General features: G+C 38.0%; 1 protein-coding gene and 1 pseudogene across 1 annotated transcript; both read left to right on the forward strand.

Annotated features, from left to right (window-relative positions):
- Window positions 1-2,073: 2,073 nt before the first annotated feature.
- LOC113668939 (melanocyte-stimulating hormone receptor) lies at window positions 2,074-4,152 on the forward strand. Its single transcript, XM_089186311.1, has one exon. It carries the CDS (start codon window positions 2,615-2,617, stop codon window positions 3,554-3,556), a length of 942 nt encoding a protein of 313 aa, XP_089042437.1. The 5' UTR covers window positions 2,074-2,614; the 3' UTR covers window positions 3,557-4,152.
- A 7,276-nt stretch (window positions 4,153-11,428) lies between these two features.
- On the forward strand, window positions 11,429-12,671 carry LOC149037861 (melanocyte-stimulating hormone receptor-like; annotated as a pseudogene).
- Window positions 12,672-17,643: the final 4,972 nt, after the last annotated feature.

A 17,643-nucleotide genomic window follows, 5' to 3' on the forward strand; every position in this document is an offset into this window, starting at 1 on the left:
TTTTCTTTAAAGTCTTGTGAGATTGATTCTGTAGATGTGCTGTGTACGTTGTCTGACCCGATTTGAATGGCTCCACTCAGTGACCGCGTGCTACGCAGGACTCTGTACATCAATAAGAACTGAAATATTTAATAATCAGTCAATTGTTTTCAACTGTGATAAACAAACCACTTAATTCGCCTTAGTATTCGCTTATAATTTTAATTACCAAAGGCGAACTGATAATCGCACAGAAAAACAGCAACAAAGAGAATCCAATCACCTGGCATATACATGACAGCTCGCTTGAAACAAGAATAAGAAACAAGAAGCTTACCTCACTAACGTGAACTGGGTACCATAAAGAATTTAAAAACTAGCATTTTGAACGTTAGCACTACGCCGGAGCGATTGGAGCAATTGTGGGTTGTGTGTGGGTTCATATACAGAAATGGAGCTACGCTATTGGTGGGAATATAGTGACGAGTAAACAAGAATAAATTAGTTAAATGAAAAGCGCTCGTTGATATCGCGGGTATTAAGAGTGCTGATTTGAAAGATAAATTTTCGTTTTACAGTTTAGCTGCTTTCCAAACTGCCTAGATGTAGGAAAAGACGTCCTTGCCATTTCTATGTACGTCGCAAAGGTGTTATCGGAATCGGTAACCTAGTCGTCTTCCTTCCAAGAAACAGGAAGCTTACCTCACCATTAATTAGATATTGGAAAAATTGGGACCTCAAGCTTCTTGACCTTTAATTTTCTCATGACCACAATAAATAATCTGGCTAAATTTGTGGCCATTAAAAGAACTTAGTAAATGGTGAATGAAACAGTTTAGATAAAGATGGGCTAACAACGTAACTTCTTACACCTGTCGCCGTTTCGTTCCTAAGTCAACACAGGTGCGACACGTAGAGAACAAAAATCCACGTGTCTTTAGAATAACTTTGCATCTGTAACCTGCATTTATTTTGAAATTGGACTTTTTTTTCAGGCTGTAATTTCACTAGGACAATTTTGGCTAAATAAAGTCGGAGAAGTCCGGAAATTCAGTGAAAACAGTTCGTATTGAGTTTAGCGAGTTAAGAATGCACGGTATTTTCACCAGTAATAACATGGGATTATCTAACCTATATGACCGGAAGTTCACGCCAAGTTATATTACCTCGCGAGATGGTATAACTTGTCCTCGTAAATGCTGCAAATCGCATCGTGCGTAGTGACAGACGCGTGCTAAATACTCTGGAATTGTTACTTACCAGACGCTCGTATCTTGGGTTAGTTTGCCTCGTGGTTTATTAAAATTCGGAAAATGTCTGACGACTTCTATAATGCTTCCCGTTTTTACCGATTTACCATCCCTCCGCTGCAATTGGATTCGCCAATTCCTCGGCCAGGACCATACTTATTCCATGGGGCTGGTGTACAGAACCAGAACCAGATTAGCCTACGTGTACCCGTACCCTTCCCCCCGCCAAGGTGAAACAGAGGCGAGGTAACGTCTACGCAAACCTGGCACTATTCGTGTTCCGTGACGTCACTCTCTTGCAAGAAAATGTGTTATGATTTTTTTTATTGGTTAACCCCTACGTCCCTAAAGCAAAATATATATTTGAAATCGGACGCTGAAACGCAAATTTACTCGAAAAATGGCGAATGAATTCACTTCAATGTTGTTGTTTATCTCGATAATCTTCACGCTAACACGTGCTATTTCACAAAAAAATATTATCAAATGACATTATTTTGCATAAATTAGAGTGGCGTCACGGAACACGATTAGTGTCAGGTCTGCGTAAACGTTCCCTCGCTTCCGTTTTACCTTGGAGGGGAGGGTACGGCTACGCGTAGGCTAGAAACAGATGGGTATTGTTTTCATTTTAAATCGACAGGATTGCCCTATTTCGTCGAATTCTCCTTGTTTGAAGAGGAATCAAATGCATCCTCTGCAAGAATCGCCTTCTCACTCACATCAATATGGCGAAAATTAGCACAAGATAGGTCATCAAGAACGCTTCGTCTCCCGCCATTTTTGCAATGTGCGCACCTTTGTAATTTGAATCGTCAGAGTCAGCGGGTTAAATTCTGGGTCAAATATCCCAATGAAAACAGATGTCACGTTTAACTAGCAAATGTTGGTTTGTAAACGAACACGAAGAATGTTTAGCTAGTTAATCGACCTGGTAAAAAAGCAACCTCAGTTTGCCTATGCCGATAACAATTCATGGCGTCCCAAGATCACGTGAATTAATAATTCAAAATAAGTCAACTGTCGACCGACTCTTGGTCGACTTTCAATATCCTATTACTAAAGGTTTATTTGAGCTTTTTTTTCTTTTTTTTTTTGTCATGTTGTATTGGGATATTAACCTATCACAAATGCAGCTTTAATTTCCCCTTATTACTAATTAAAATTCACGCAGGAAAACCGGTCTTTTTTTCTCTTTCGTGTGACGAACCTCACAGTTTTCGGGCATTTTACATAGTCGGACGTTACTGATAAATTTTTACGTGTTGTAAATTGCTACTCAAAAACTAAGGTTTAACTGATCTTTACTTGGCGGGTGCTGTTAAGACGAAATATTCCTCGTTGTAACTAAAGATAACCTGCAAAAGAGCGGAAACGATAGTAGGATGATGGCGATAGCAAGTGTAACGGGAAGTGGAACACAGACGAAACTATTTGGCGAATCGCCATGCTCCCCAGTTTGGGTAAATGAGTTCGAACAGCAGTCCATTTCATTCTCAGCAGTCAACATTCTCTTCTCCATCACAGCAATTATTGGGAATTCTCTTATCCTTGTTGCCCTTCATAAGGAATCTTCCCTCCATCCGCCATCCAAACTCTTGTATCGTTGTCTGGCAACAACTGATCTGTTGGTTGGTCTTATTACCCAGCCTCTGTACGCTACCTATTGGATGTCCTTGGCTCAAGAGCACTGGAGTCTTTGTCGATATTCTTTTGATGGATGTGTTGTAACAGGCTATGCATTATGTTCTGTGTCATTGTTGACAGTGACGGCCATCAGCGTGGACCGCCTTCTCGCTATGTTGTTGGGACTGAGGTACAAAGAGATTGTTACTTTGAGGCGCACGTATGTCATTTTAGCTATCGTTTGGGTTGTATCTCTAGTCACTGGATTATTCTGTCATCTCGATGACCGTATAACCGCTTGGTACAGCCTAATAGGTGTATCATGTTGCTTAGTTATCTCCATCGCCTCGTACATTAAGATTTTTTGCGCTCTCAGTCATCATCAGGCTCAAGTGCAAGATCACGTTCAACAACAGCCGAGCCAACGAAATGCACTGAACATTGCGCGATACAGAAAGGCAGTGCACAGCGCACTGTGGGTGCAGTTAGCTTTAATTGTTTGTTATGTACCAATTTTTATAGCGGAAACTGTAATTACTCTTACTAAAGAGCGATTTCGAAATTTCGTCACAATCGATGGAATGGCAGTTGTCTTGGTGTTATTTAACTCTACTTTAAACCCGTTCCTTTACTGCTGGAAGATAAGTGAGGTGAGGGGAGCTGTAAAGCAGACAATCAGACAGGCAGTCTGCTATGAATAGGAGCACACCTATATTAACGTTAGCTTGTGCTGTTACTTCTATAGCTTATTTGGAAAAATTATAATTGTTATGAGAGAGGGGAAGAAATGCCATTTCACGATAAGAAGAGTAAGGAAAAATATAAGGAGCTATTTCTAAATGGTATGTTGTACTTGAATTATCTAACGAACAACTAACAGGCGAAAAAATTGTGGTTTAATAACGAAACAAAACAATGATATGTCGCCAATTTGCGCATTTCTAATGAAGTAGTGAAGGCTATCAGTTATTTTGGAATCAGAACGCGCTCAGGATTTTTCTTTGCGATCAAATGTTGATGAGATATATATCACCTTAGCCGCAGCCGCTTGATTTTGTCATGGTTGGGAATTAGCCATTAGGTTTACAACGAAGTATTGTAAATTAAAGATGCGGACTTTGTAAACATCTGCTCAAATACACAGAAGGTAATGCTTAGAAAACAAGTTTATCATCTCTATTTCACATGGAGTTATTGTTTGAGACCAAGATGATTTGCAGAAAAAAGGATTGTCCCAAGTGAAGGAGAATTCGTAATTGTAATGATGTTTGAAGCAAATAAAATTTTGAATAGTTTTATTTAGTCCAGTTTTCTATTTTTTCCAATACCAATTAGCGTCTTCAAAGAGGGTTTTACATTCAACTAAGATAATTCACGGCGTCTTAAGGTTGCATAAATTATATCAAAAGTCGATAAACCACCTCATCAATGAAAGTTTATATGGGTAAACAGGGTTTTTGTAGTCATATTGTGAAATAATTCTACCACTGATGTATATTTGCTTGCAGTGTGCTGCTAATTCAAATTTGCAGAAAAACCTGGCCCCTTTTTTTCTTTTCCGTATAACACACCAGACAGTTTCTTAGTGCATTTTGCATAGTCCAACGCTACTGATGAGCTCTTTATGCAATTATTATTCACAAATTGAGGTTTGGCTCATTTACAAGATCATATTTGACAACAGTCGAACAAAACAAATGCACCGAATATGGCGCGATACAGAAAATATCTTAAAGTTTAAACCGATTATCGAATTTCTCCATAATCGAGGGCATAGTGAATGTTTTAGTTTTCTTTAACTCCACTTTTAAACCCGTTTCTTTACCGTTGGAAGATCAAAAGTGTAAGACAATCAGAAATGAAATTTGCCATGTTTTGTTTCTTTCGAAGCTGTTTAACAGTTGTGGTTGTGGTAGAGAGGAAAAGATATACTATTTGATAGAAGGGTAATATCGTGTGCCAAATTCGCACACTTGTGATGAAACAGTGAAGACTATTCTTTTCAAGCAGGATACGCTTAAGATTTTGTTTTTCTGTCAAAACTGGATGAGATATGTCACTTTGACTAAGAAACACGGTTAAGTGTCAATGTATTATAACAGGAGCTACGGGCTCGATTTGTTTTGAACGAAACTTGTAAAATAGTGGACTTGTAAAATAGTGTTTTCATCGGTTACTGTTTTGAAGTCAATTCTTGAAAAAGATAAAAGTTGGTCATCACTATTGTCCCATAGATTTATGGTTTGAGACCAATCGTTTGCCAGAGAGGAAGTTCTCAAATTATGACAGAAGAAACTTATGATCAGAAATAGTTCAAAAACTCTAACATGGCTGAGAAGACTAGCTTTTATAAACTATGTTACCAGCATCAATTAAGACTGTTAATCGTGTGCAAATTTTTAGTCCTCAGAAGTTATCCATAGATTAATTTGAGCAAAAAATTTAAAAAGCACCTTTCTAACCAAATTCGAATATTCAAGAATAATTTATGTCTCTATCACAGGCCGTGTACACACAGCTGGTCTTATGAGAAAACATTTTCTCATTTTAATGACAATCGAGTACAAAAGCTGTTTACACTCCCTCTTGAATACCTACCCCTGCTCCTAATTAAAAAGGTTTGTATGACAGCTCACCACTGCAAGGATCATTCCCGCGTCTGAATTTCATCATCAAGGTCAAAAAAATCATTTGTCATTAAAATTCTGAAAAAAAAAGACATTAATTATAACTGAAGGAATAAGACTGTTTTAAAAACTACTAACCTCTTTTGTACGAGGGCCTTTAACGCTTCCCTTTCGTCCTCGGGACCGTTACGAATATCACGGAATGAATGTCAGGTTGTATGCGAATTTTTGATTAGTAAATGATTTGAGGAAGTTGCCACAAATAATTTGGTGGGTGATGTTTAAAAGTTCAAAATTATTTATCGATTGACTGATTTCCAACTACGATCTCCAGATATCGTAGATTTATGTTTTAAAATAATCCAAAAAATATTACAATGTTTCTTTATTTACTTTGTCTTGCTGAGTCATGAGCTAAGCCAGGCATGCCAGGCTGAAACCGATCTTAAAATAGAATATAATGAAATGATGTAGAATGACCCAGGCTGTTAAGCATGTCTATGTAAGCAAAGCTCAAAGTAAGCTGGTGTTGGCATCACTAGCCTTTTCCAGGTGTGCATTTAAAATGGTACACGGCAAGATAGTAGCGGCGGAGTGGAAAAACGGGTCGGGTTGGGTCGGGTCAGTTCGGGTCGGGTTGGGTCGGGTCGGGTCGGATGAAAGCCGTTCTTTACCCGTCTCGACCCAAGCCTCACTCTTGTTTCGCTCCGCCGTGACTATCGCGCCGTTAACTTACTTTGCACTTCGTTTTACAAGCTGAACGCCCCGAAGAGGCTGTGATGCAGATAAGCTATCGATAAAAGCTGTGATGCAGACTTCAAGTGACTACAACAGATGAGACAAAATGAATGCAAACCCTTGTCGTATTTATAAATAGCAACTTTAATTGTTACCATGGTAATGTTTTGCAATCAAATAATGGCTCAACGAAAAATTTAACTTAACTTACTTCAGCCTTATTAAGAAGACAATGTAAAAAAGTTATTTTGGCTTTATGCTTTGCACCTTTAAAATGAATGAATATTTTTATGCGGTAGCAAAACCTTATTTAAAAAAAACAAAACAAAAAAGAACCAAAATCTTGGCTAAAATAACATGTTATTGGTGACCATAGATTCATCCAAAGGAAGTATTCAAACTGCTTCCTGACAAGTTACATCTGTGCAGCAACCTTTTCGTTTTTTAGTTTGCCGTAGATATGTGATCATGATTCTGACAAGTCCCGTGATCCCAGCATTGGCATAAGCACTTCATCGTCTGTCAATAGCTTTCAGCGAAGGCTTTCCTTTGCCAAAAACTGAAGTTTTATTGCCATTTCTTTTGAAACGATGGTCACAGGGAGTATAAATTTGTCCCCGTTATACGATGCCTTATCCAAAATTTTGTTTAGGAATTTGATAAACAGGTAACTAAGACAAACAGCATTGTTCAGTAGCAAACTTCCGCTTTGAAACAAGAAATAATTTGCACACAAAATGTCTCCCGTGGGAGTAATATTTGACTTATTTTGGATCTTTTGAGAAACATTTCCACCCTTTGACAGGTATGACACGTAGAGAACAAACATTCAAATATTTTTAGAATAACTTTTCATCTGTAATCTACATTAATTTTAAAATTGGACTTTTTCTGCCAGTTTGCCTAACCTAATAACAATTCATGTTGTCCCAAGATCACGTGAATTAATAATTCACGCTAGGCAGCGAAACTGATCCAAACAACACGTGGGCCGATGCATTCGTCAAAGTGTCGGTCGGCTGTCGGTGTTCTATCAATGAAGGTTTGTTTAAGTGAGGAGTTATTTTTTCTGTTTTATTACGAAATTAACCTATCACAAACGCAGTTTTGCTACCCCCCTTATTGCCAATTCAAATTCCAGCTAAAAAACCGGCCTTTTTTACTTTCGTGTGACAAACCTCACAGCATTCGGGCATTTTACACAGTCAGATGCTACTGATGAATTCTCAATCTCTGTTGTTGCTATCCAAGAACTAAGGTTTAACTGACCTTGACTTGGAGGCTGCTGTAAAGATGAAATATTTCTCGTTGTTACTAACTTAAGGATAATTTGCAAAAGGGTGGATACGCAATATGCAATCTAGCTTTCTACTTTTTCCATGCCGATAAACCTTTTAAAAAATTGGCATTTTAGATGTAGAAAATCAAATAATTTAGATGGTAAATTTTGGGCACGATACTAAACCAGACAAAAAAATGTTTTTTGTCTTCTCACGTGCGTAGAACGAAGAAGAAACCTTGAGTCTCCCTACAGGAAAGTATTAGGAAAACTTTTTACCATAACAATCACGGATGTACACAAAAGTGGGTCAATAAAACCAATGAAGCTTAGATTTTGTTGTGTTGAAAAATACTGGGGACAGTTACAAGTAAAACGCACAGAAAAAGTTCAGACTGTTTTGTATACTTAACTCAACGCCTCAAATAACTTGATAGTGCGTTTTCTTTGCTAATGAATTGTTTGCCCATGGATCAATTTGAATCCGGATAACAAAGATGAAATTAAACATACTTTCAATATCAGAAAATTTTTAATAGGAATGGTCGATTTCATGTTACTGGAATAAAAGGAGACAGAATTATGGAAATGTTTTCCTGTCTAAATAGTGCATCATCTATAGAACTGATGTAATGATATGGATGTTCCTGGCTTCAATGAAGTTAAAAGTCAATCTTGAAGTTAAAAATACAGCAGCTAAAAAAGAAAAAAAAGATTAATATGTCTTCATTTGTTTCAACAATTTCTTTACTGACTGCCTTGATCCCCATCAATCGAGTACATCTGAATTTTCATCACAAGGAATTCAAATTTCATTGATGTCCTTCTGCTCGAAAAAACTATCTGAGTAATGTTATCTTTACTTCTAACTTCTATGTGAATGAAATTCTAACAAATTATTTCCCAACCAAATTTGAATTTCGGCACCATAATCCTTAATTGTAGCTGTAGACTGTCTTTTTTGATGTCACCGGCCAAATTATGACTTTGATGCGTGTGTAGTTAATTGCTAATTTAAGCGGTGATAAAACTGGAGTGTAGCAAAATGACTGTAAGTAACTTTAAGGATGCATTTAACAATTCCTCTAAATCAGTTTTTTTTTTGGGCCCAAGGATACCGCAATTCAAATGGAACTTAAAGCAGACAATTTCTGAATGGATGAAGAGATAGGGAAATAGAGAATAATAGATAGCCGCGCGTAGATATGGAATTTCTCTTCGAGTGTTTAACTCGATAGCTCACGAGTGAGCGCAGCGAACGAGTGAGATGTCAAGTTGAATACGAGAAGAGAAATTCCATATCTAAAAGCAACCACGTATTATTTTGTTTATCATATTTTAAACTAGCGCACAATTTCATTACATTCGTTATTTACACACAGACCAACAAGCACAAGGCAAATCATTTCGTAACTAGTAGTCTCCTCTTTGAAATAGCCGAGCAAATGAAAAATGGGTAACTCACTTTATCAAAGTCTTGAAAATGGGAAGATAAAAGTTGACTTGTATCCCATTAGTTCCTCCTTTTTCTCCCTCTTAGTTGCCTTGTGCTTGTTGTATCATTTGTTTCCATTTCGTCTTTTATAGCACATTCACTTTTTCAAGTTATAAACTTTCTTTTCTTTAAAGTCTTGTGAGATTGATTCTGTAGATGTGCTGTGTACGTTGTCTGACCCGATTTGAATGGCTCCACTCAGTGACCGCGTGCTACGCAGGACTCTGTACATCAATAAGAACTGAAAGATTTAATAATCAGTCAATTATTTTCAACTGTGATAAACAGACCACTTAATTCGCCTTAGTATTCGCTTATAATTTTAATTACCAAAGGCGAACTGATAATCGCACAGAAAAACAGCAACAAAGAGAATCCAATCACCTGACATATACATGACAGCTCGCTTGAAACAAGAATAAGAAATAAGAAGCTTACCTCACTAACGTGAACTGGGTACCACAAAGAATTTAAAAACTAGCATTTTGAACGTTAGCACTACGCCGGAGCGATTGGAGCAATTGTGGGTTGTGTGTGGGTTCATATACAGAAATGGAGCTACGCTATTGGTGGGAATATAGCGACGAGTAAACAAGAATAAATTAGTTAAATGAAAAGCGCTCGTTGATATCGCGGGTATTAAGAGTGCTGATTTGAAAGATAAATTTTCGTTTTACAGTTTAGCTGCTTTCCAAACTGCCTAGATGTAGGAAAAGACGTCCTTGCCATTTCTATGTACGTCGCAAAGGTGTTATCGGAATCGGTAACCTAGTCGTCTTCCTTCCAAGAAACAGGAAGCTTACCTCACCATTAATTAGATATTGGAAAAATTGGGACCTCAAGCTTCTTGAACTTTAATTTTCTCATGACCGCAATAAATAATCTGGCTAAATTTGTGGCCATTAAAAGAACTTAGTAAATGGTGAATGAAACAGTTTAGATAAAGATGGGCTAACAACGTAACTTCTTACACCTGTCGCCGTTTCGTTCCTAAGTCAACACAGGTGCGACACGTAGAGAACAAAAATCCACGTGTCTTTAGAATAACTTTGCATCTGTAACCTGCATTTATTTTGAAATTGGACTTTTTTTTCAGGTTGTAATTTCACTAGGACAATTTTGGTTAAATAAAGTCGGAGAAGTCCGGAAATTCAGTGAAAACAGTTCGTATTGAGTTTAGCGAGTTGAGAATGCACGGTATTTTCACTAGTAATAACATGGGATTATCTAGCCTATATGACCGGAAGTTCACGCCAAGTTATATTACCTCGCGAGATGGTATAACTTGTCCTCGTAAATGCTGCAAATCGCATCGTGCGTAGTGACAGACGCGTGCTAAATACTCTGGAATTGTTACTTACCAGACGCTCGTATCTTGGGTTAGTTTGCCTCGTGGTTTATTAAAATTCGGAAAATGTCTGACGACTTCTATAATGCTTCCCGTTTTTACCGATTTACCATCCCTCCGCTGCAGTTGGATTCGCCAATTCCTCGGCCAGGACCATACTTATTCCATGGCGCTGGTGTACAGAACCAGAACCAGATTAGCCTACGTGTACCCGTACCCTTCCCCCCGCCAAGGTGAAACAGAGGCGAGGTAACGTCTACGCAAACCTGGCACTATTCGTGTTCCGTGACGTCACTCTCTTGCAAGAAAATGTGTTATGATTTTTTTTATTGGTTAACCCCTACGTCCCTAAAGCAAAATATATATTTGAAATCGGACGCTGAAACGCAAATTTACTCGAAAAATGGCGAATGAATTCACTTCAATGTTGTTGTTTATCTCGATAATCTTCACGCTAACACGTGCTATTTCACAAAAAAATATTATCAAATGACATTATTTTGCATAAATTAGAGTGGCGTCACGGAACACGATTAGTGTCAGGTCTGCGTAAACGTTCCCTCGCTTCCGTTTTACCTTGGAGGGGAGGGTACGGCTACGCGTAGGCTAGAAACAGGTGGGTATTGTTTTCATTTTAAATCGACAGGATTGCCCTATTTCGTCGAATTCTCCTTGTTTGAAGAGGAATCAAATGCATCCTCTGCAAGAATCGCCTTCTCACTCACATCAATATGGCGAAAATTAGCACAAGATAGGTCATCAAGAACGCTTCGTCTCCCGCCATTTTTGCAATGTGCGCACCTTTGTAATTTGAATCGTCAGAGTCAGCGGGTTAAATTCTGGGTCAAATATCCCAATGAAAACAGATGTCACGTTTAACTAGCAAATGTTGGTTTGTAAACGAACACGAAGAATGTTTAGCTAGTTAATCGACCTGGTAAAAAAGCAACCTCAGTTTGCCTATGCCGATAACAATTCATGGCGTCCCAAGATCACGTGAATTAATAATTCAAAATAAGTCAACTGTCGACCGACTCTTGGTCGACTTTCAATATCCTATTACTGATGGTTTATTCGAGCTTTTTTTTCTTTTTTTTTTGTCATGTTGTATTGGGATATTAACCTATCACAGATGCAGCTTTAATTTCCCCTTATTACTAATTAAAATTCACGCAGGAAAACCGGTCTTTTTTTCTCTTTCGTGTGACGAACCTCACAGTTTTCGGGCATTTTACATAGTCGGACGTTACTGATAAATTTTTACGTGTTGTAAATTGCTACTCAAAAACTAAGGTTTAACTGATCTTTACTTGGCGGGTGCTGTTAAGACGAAATATTCCTCGTTGTAACTAAAGATAACCTGCAAAAGAGCGGAAACGATAGTAGGATGCTGGCGACAGCAAGTGTAACGGGAAGTGGAACATAGATGAAACTATTTGATGAATCGCCATGCTCCCCAGTTTGGGTATATGAGTTCGAACAGCAGTCCATTTCATTCTCAGCAGTCAACATTCTCTTCTCCATCACAGCAATTATTGGGAATTCTCTTATCCTTGTTGCCCTTCATAAGGAACCTTCCCTCCATCCACCATCCAAACTCTTGTATCGTTGTCTGGCAACAACTGATCTGTTGGTTGGTCTTATTACCCAGCCTCTGTACGCTACCTATTGGATGTCCTTGGCTCAAGAGCACTGGAGTCTTTGTCGATATTCTTTTGATGGATGTGTTGTAACAGGCTATGCATTATGTTCTGTGTCATTGTCGACAGTGACGGCCATCAGCGTGGACCGCCTTCTCGCTATGTTGTTGGGACTGAGGTACAAAGAGATTGTTACTTTGAGGCGCACGTATGTCATTTTAGCTATCGTTTGGGTTGTATCTCTAGTTGCTGGATTATTCTGTCATCTCGATGACCGTATAACCGCTTGGTACAGCCTAATAGGTGTATTATGTTGCCTAATTATCTCCATCGCCTCGTACATTAAGATTTTTTGCGCTCTCAGTCATCATCAGGCTCAAGTGCAAGATCACGTTCAACAACAACCGAGCCAACGAAATGCACTGAACATTGCGCGATACAGAAAGGCAGTGCACAGCGCACTGTGGGTGCAGTTAGCTTTAATTGTTTGTTATGTACCATTTTTTATATCGAGAACTGTAATTACTCTTACTAAAGAGCGATTTCGAAATTTCGTCATAATCCATGAAATGGCAGTTGTCTTAGTGTTATTTAACTCTACTTTAAACCCGTTCCTTTACTGCTGGAAGATAAGTGAGGTGAGAGGAGCTGTAAAGCAGACAATCAGACAGGCAGTCTGCTATGAGTAGGAGCACACCTATTTTAACGTTAGCTTGTACTGTTACTTCTATAGCTTATTTGGAAAAATTATAATTGTTTTGAGAGAGGGGAAGAAATGCCATTTCATGATAAGAAGAGTAAGGAAAAATATAAGGAGCTATTTCTAAATAGTATGTTGTACTTGAATTATCAAACGAACAACTAACAGGCGAAAAATTGTGGTTTAATAACGAAACAAAACAATGATATGTCGCCAATTTGCGCATTTCTAATGAAGTAGTGAAGGCTATCAGTTATTTTGGAATCAGAACGCGCTCAGGATTTTTCTTTGCGATCAAATGTTGATGAGATATTTATCACCTTAGGTCACAAATTTGGTTACTTGATAACGCACTGTTAACGGAGGCAGCCGCTTGATTTTGTAATGGTTGGGAATTAGCCATTAGGTTTACAACGAAGCATTGTAAATTAAATTAATTAAAGATGCGGACTTTGTAAACATCTGCTCAAATACACAGAAGGTAATGCTTAGAAAACAAGTTTATCATCTCTATTTCATATGGAGTTATTATTTGAGACCAAGATGATTTGCAGAAAAAAGGATTGTCCCAAGTGAAGGATAATTCGTAATTGTAATGATGTTTGAAGCAAATGAAATTTTGAATAGTTTTATTTAGTCCAGTTTTCTATTTTCCCAATACTAATTAGCGTCTTCAAAGAGGGTTTTACATTCAACTAAGATAATTCACGGCGTCTTAAGGTTGCATAAATTATATTAAAAGTCGATAAACCACCTTATCGATGAAAGTTTATATGGGTAAACAGGGTTTTTTGTAGTCATATTGTGAAATAATTCTACCACTAAGGTATAATTGCTTGCAGTGTGCTGCTAATTCAAATTTGCAGAAAAACCTGGCCCCTTTTTTTCTTTTTCGTATAACACACCAGATAGTTTCTTAGTGCATTTTGCATAATCAAACGCTACTGAAGAACTCTTTATGCAATTATTATTCACAAATTGAGGTTTGGCTCATTTACAAGATCATATTTGACAACAGTCGAACAAAACAAATGCAACGAATATGGCGCGATACAGAAAATATCTTAAAGTTTAAACCGATTATCGAACCAGCATCAATTAAGACTGTTAATCGTGTGCAAATTTGTAATCTTCAGAAATTATCCATAGATTAATTTTATCTGATGATATCATTGATGTCCTTCCGCTCGAAAAAACTATCTAAGTAATGTTATCTTTACTTCTAACTTCTATGTGAATGAAATTCTAACAAATTATTTCCCAACCAAATTTGAATTTCGGCACCATAATCCTTAATTGTAGCTGTAGACTGTCTTTTTTGATGTCACCGGCCAAATTATGACTTTGATGCGTGTGTAGTTAATTGCTAATTTAAGCGGTGATAAAACTGGAGTGTAGCAAAATGACTGTAAGTAACTTTAAGGATGCATTTAACAATTCCTCTAAATCAGTTTTTTTTTTGGGCCCAAGCATACCGCAATTCAAATGGAACTTAAAGCAGACAATTTCTGAATGGATGAAGAGATAGGGAAATAGAGAATAATAGATAGGCGCGCGTAGATATGGAATTTCTCTTCGAGTGTTTAACTCGATAGCTCACGAGTGAGTGCAGCGAACGAGTGAGATGTCAAGTTAAATACGAGAAGAGAAATTCCATATCTAAAAGCAACCACGTATTATTTTGTTTATCATATAAACACAATAGCCCTTTAGTGAGAAGAAAAGCCGACTTCATCAATGAATGAAAATAAATGAATTGACAATCCCCGAATAACAATCGTAGAGTGCGTTGGCGCAAATTCTAAGAGGAAAAATTCGTTAAATCATGATTACAAATACAACAAGGGTCGTAATTTTTAATTTAAAAAACTATTATTTGCATACACAGAAATGGAGCTACGCTATTAGTGAGAATATGGTGACGAGTAAACAAGAATAAATTAGTGAAATGAAAAGCGCTCGTTGATACCGCGGGGATTAAGAGTGCTGATTTGAAAGATAAATTTTTGTTTTACAGTTTAGCTGCTTTCCAAACTGCCTATCTAGATGTAGGAAAAGACGTCCTTGCTATTTCTATGTACGTCGCAAAGGTGTTATCGGAATCGGTCACCTAGTCGTCTTCCTTTCAAGAAACAGGAAGCTTACCTCACCATTAATTAGATATTGGAAAAATTGGGACCTCAAGCTTCTTGACCTTTAATTTTCTCATGACCACAAAAAATAATCCGGATAAATTTGTGGCCATTAAAAGAACTGAGTAAATGGTGAATGAAACAGTTAAGAATAAGATGGGCTTACAACGTAGCATCTTACACCTGTCGCCGTTTCGTTCCCAAGTCAACACAGGTACGACACGTAGGGGTCAAGCGTCTTCGTCTTCGTCGCAGCATTAAAAGGGAAAGCAAAACCTCTTCATCCTCCGACGAGCTTGAATCTAGATTTTCACCGACATCGGCCATCTTGACTTCAATAAAACATGGCAAGGACGCATGCGCGTTCGCATTAATTCCTGAGCTGATAGCTCAAAACGCGCGCACACTGTGAGTCAATGTTCACTCGTGCACAAAATTATTCAACATGAATATTCTGAGCTCATGGCACGCGTGACAAAAATCGTAGAACAGGACACCGCACACTTGAGGAAACAGCTTACGCCAACATCCACGAGTGACGCTCAGCTCAGCTGATAGCTCTAGTGTGAGCCGGGCTTAAATGCTGCAAATCGGATCGAGCGTAGTGACAGACGCGTGCCAAACACTTTGGAATTGTTTCTTACCAGACGCTCGTATCGTGGCTCAGTTTGTCTCGTGGTTTATTAAAATTCAGAAAATGTCTGACAACTTCAAATATAATGAAATGATATAGAGTGACCCAAGCTGTTAAGCATGTCTATGTAAGCAAAGCTGATATTTAGCTAGTTTTGTCATCACCAGCCTTTCCAGGCGTTCATTGGGTAAAACGGAGTGAAATGGTACACGGCAAGATAGTAACGGCGGAGTGGAAAAACGAGTCAGAGTCGGGTCGGATCGGGTCGGGTGAAAGCCATTCTTTACCTGTCTCGACCCAAGCCTTACTTTTTTTTCCCTCCGCCGTGAAGATCGCGCCGTTAACTTACTTTGCACTAGCTGAACGCCTCGAAGAGGCTGTGTTGTCACCCGATAAGCTATTAATAAAAGCTTTGATGCAAACTACGAGTGTGACTACAACAAATATTTTCTTCGAGTCAATAGTGGGGCTATTTATTTCGAAAGAGGAATCGAGAGACAAAATGAATGCAATCACCTGTCATATATATACGTAACAACTTTAATTGTTACCACGGCAATGTTTTGCAATCAAATAATAACTCAAAGAAAAATTTAACTTAACTTGCTTCAGCTTTATTAAGCAGACAATGTAAAAAGGTTTCTATAGCTTTATGCTTTGCGCCTTTAAATTGAATGAATATTTTTATTCGGTAATAAAACTTTATTGTAGAAAAAAAGCTAACAGTTTAAAAAAAAAATTCACGCTATTATCCAGGTAAGGCAGCGAATCTGATCCAAACAACACGTTGCTATCCAAAAACTAAGGTTTAACTGATCTTGACTTGGAGGCTGCTGTAAAGACGAAATATTCCTCGTTGTTACTAACTTAAGGATAACTTGCAAAAGAGTGGAAACAACAGTGATGGCAACAACAACAAATATAACAGGAAGTGGAACACAGACGAAAACATTTGAAGGATTGGAATGCTCCCCATATTGGGTTGGTGAGTTAAAACAACAGTCCATTTCATTCTCAGTAATAAACATTCTCCTCTCCATCACAGCAACTCTTGGGAATTCTCTTATCCTTGCTGCCCTTTACAAAGAATCTTCCCTCCATCCGCCATCCAAACTCTTGTATCGTTGTCTGGCAACAACTGATCTGTTGGTTGGTCTTGTTACCCAGCCTGTCGCTGCTACTTATTGGATGTCTTTGGTTCACGAACACTGGAGTCTTTGTCGATACACGAGGGACGTAGGTACATAACAGGCTTTACATTGTGTGGAGTTTCTCTGTTTACAATGACGGCCATAAGCGTGGACCAACTTCTCGCCATGTTGTTGGGACTGAGATACAAAGACATTGTAACTTTGAGGCACACGTATATCACTTTAGCTATCGTTTGGGTTGTATGTCTTATTGCTGGTTTATTCTCTCATCTCGATCACCGTATAACCTTTTGGTGCAGCCCTATAAGTATATCATCTTGCCTGGTAATCTCAGTCGCCTCATACACAAAAATTTTTCGCGCTCTCAGTCATCATCGGGCTCAAATACAAGATCATGCTCAACAACAACCGGGCCAACCAAATGCACTGAACATATCGACTTTGTTTTCATCTGTTTAAATATTTTGAAGTCAATTCTTAGAAAAAGAGTTGATTATCACTATTTTCACTTATAGATTTATCGTTTGAGACCAATCGTTTACCGAAGAGCAAGTTTTCAAATTATGACAGAAGAAACTTGTAATAAGAAATAGAGCCAAACTCTAACATGGTTGATAAGAATAGCTGTTTATCAGTCTGTTATCTGCATTAGTCAAGACTCAAGACTGTTTATCGAGTACAAAATTGTAGTCCTCGGGGGGTTATCCATAAATTTCTTTGAGCAAGTAATTTTGAAAGCACCTTTATTAACAAATTCGAATATTCAAGAAGATTTCGTGACTCCACCACAGGCCGTACACACACAGCTGGTCTTATGAGAAAACATTCTCTCGTTTTAATGACAATCGAGTACAAAAGCTGCTAACACGCGCTCTTGAGTACCTACCACTCCTCCTAATTAAAAGATTTGTATGACAGCTCACCACTGCAAGGATCATTTCCGCGCTTGAATTCCATCTGATGGTCAAAAAATTATTTATATCATTAAAGTTCTGAAAAAAAAAATAATAGGAATACAACATTGTTTTAAAAACTACTACGCTC

The sequence above is a fragment of the Pocillopora damicornis genome, chromosome 11 (assembly GCF_964200805.1).
Source record: "Pocillopora damicornis chromosome 11, jaPocDami1.2, whole genome shotgun sequence".
Taxonomy (NCBI): Eukaryota; Metazoa; Cnidaria; class Anthozoa; order Scleractinia; family Pocilloporidae; genus Pocillopora; species Pocillopora damicornis.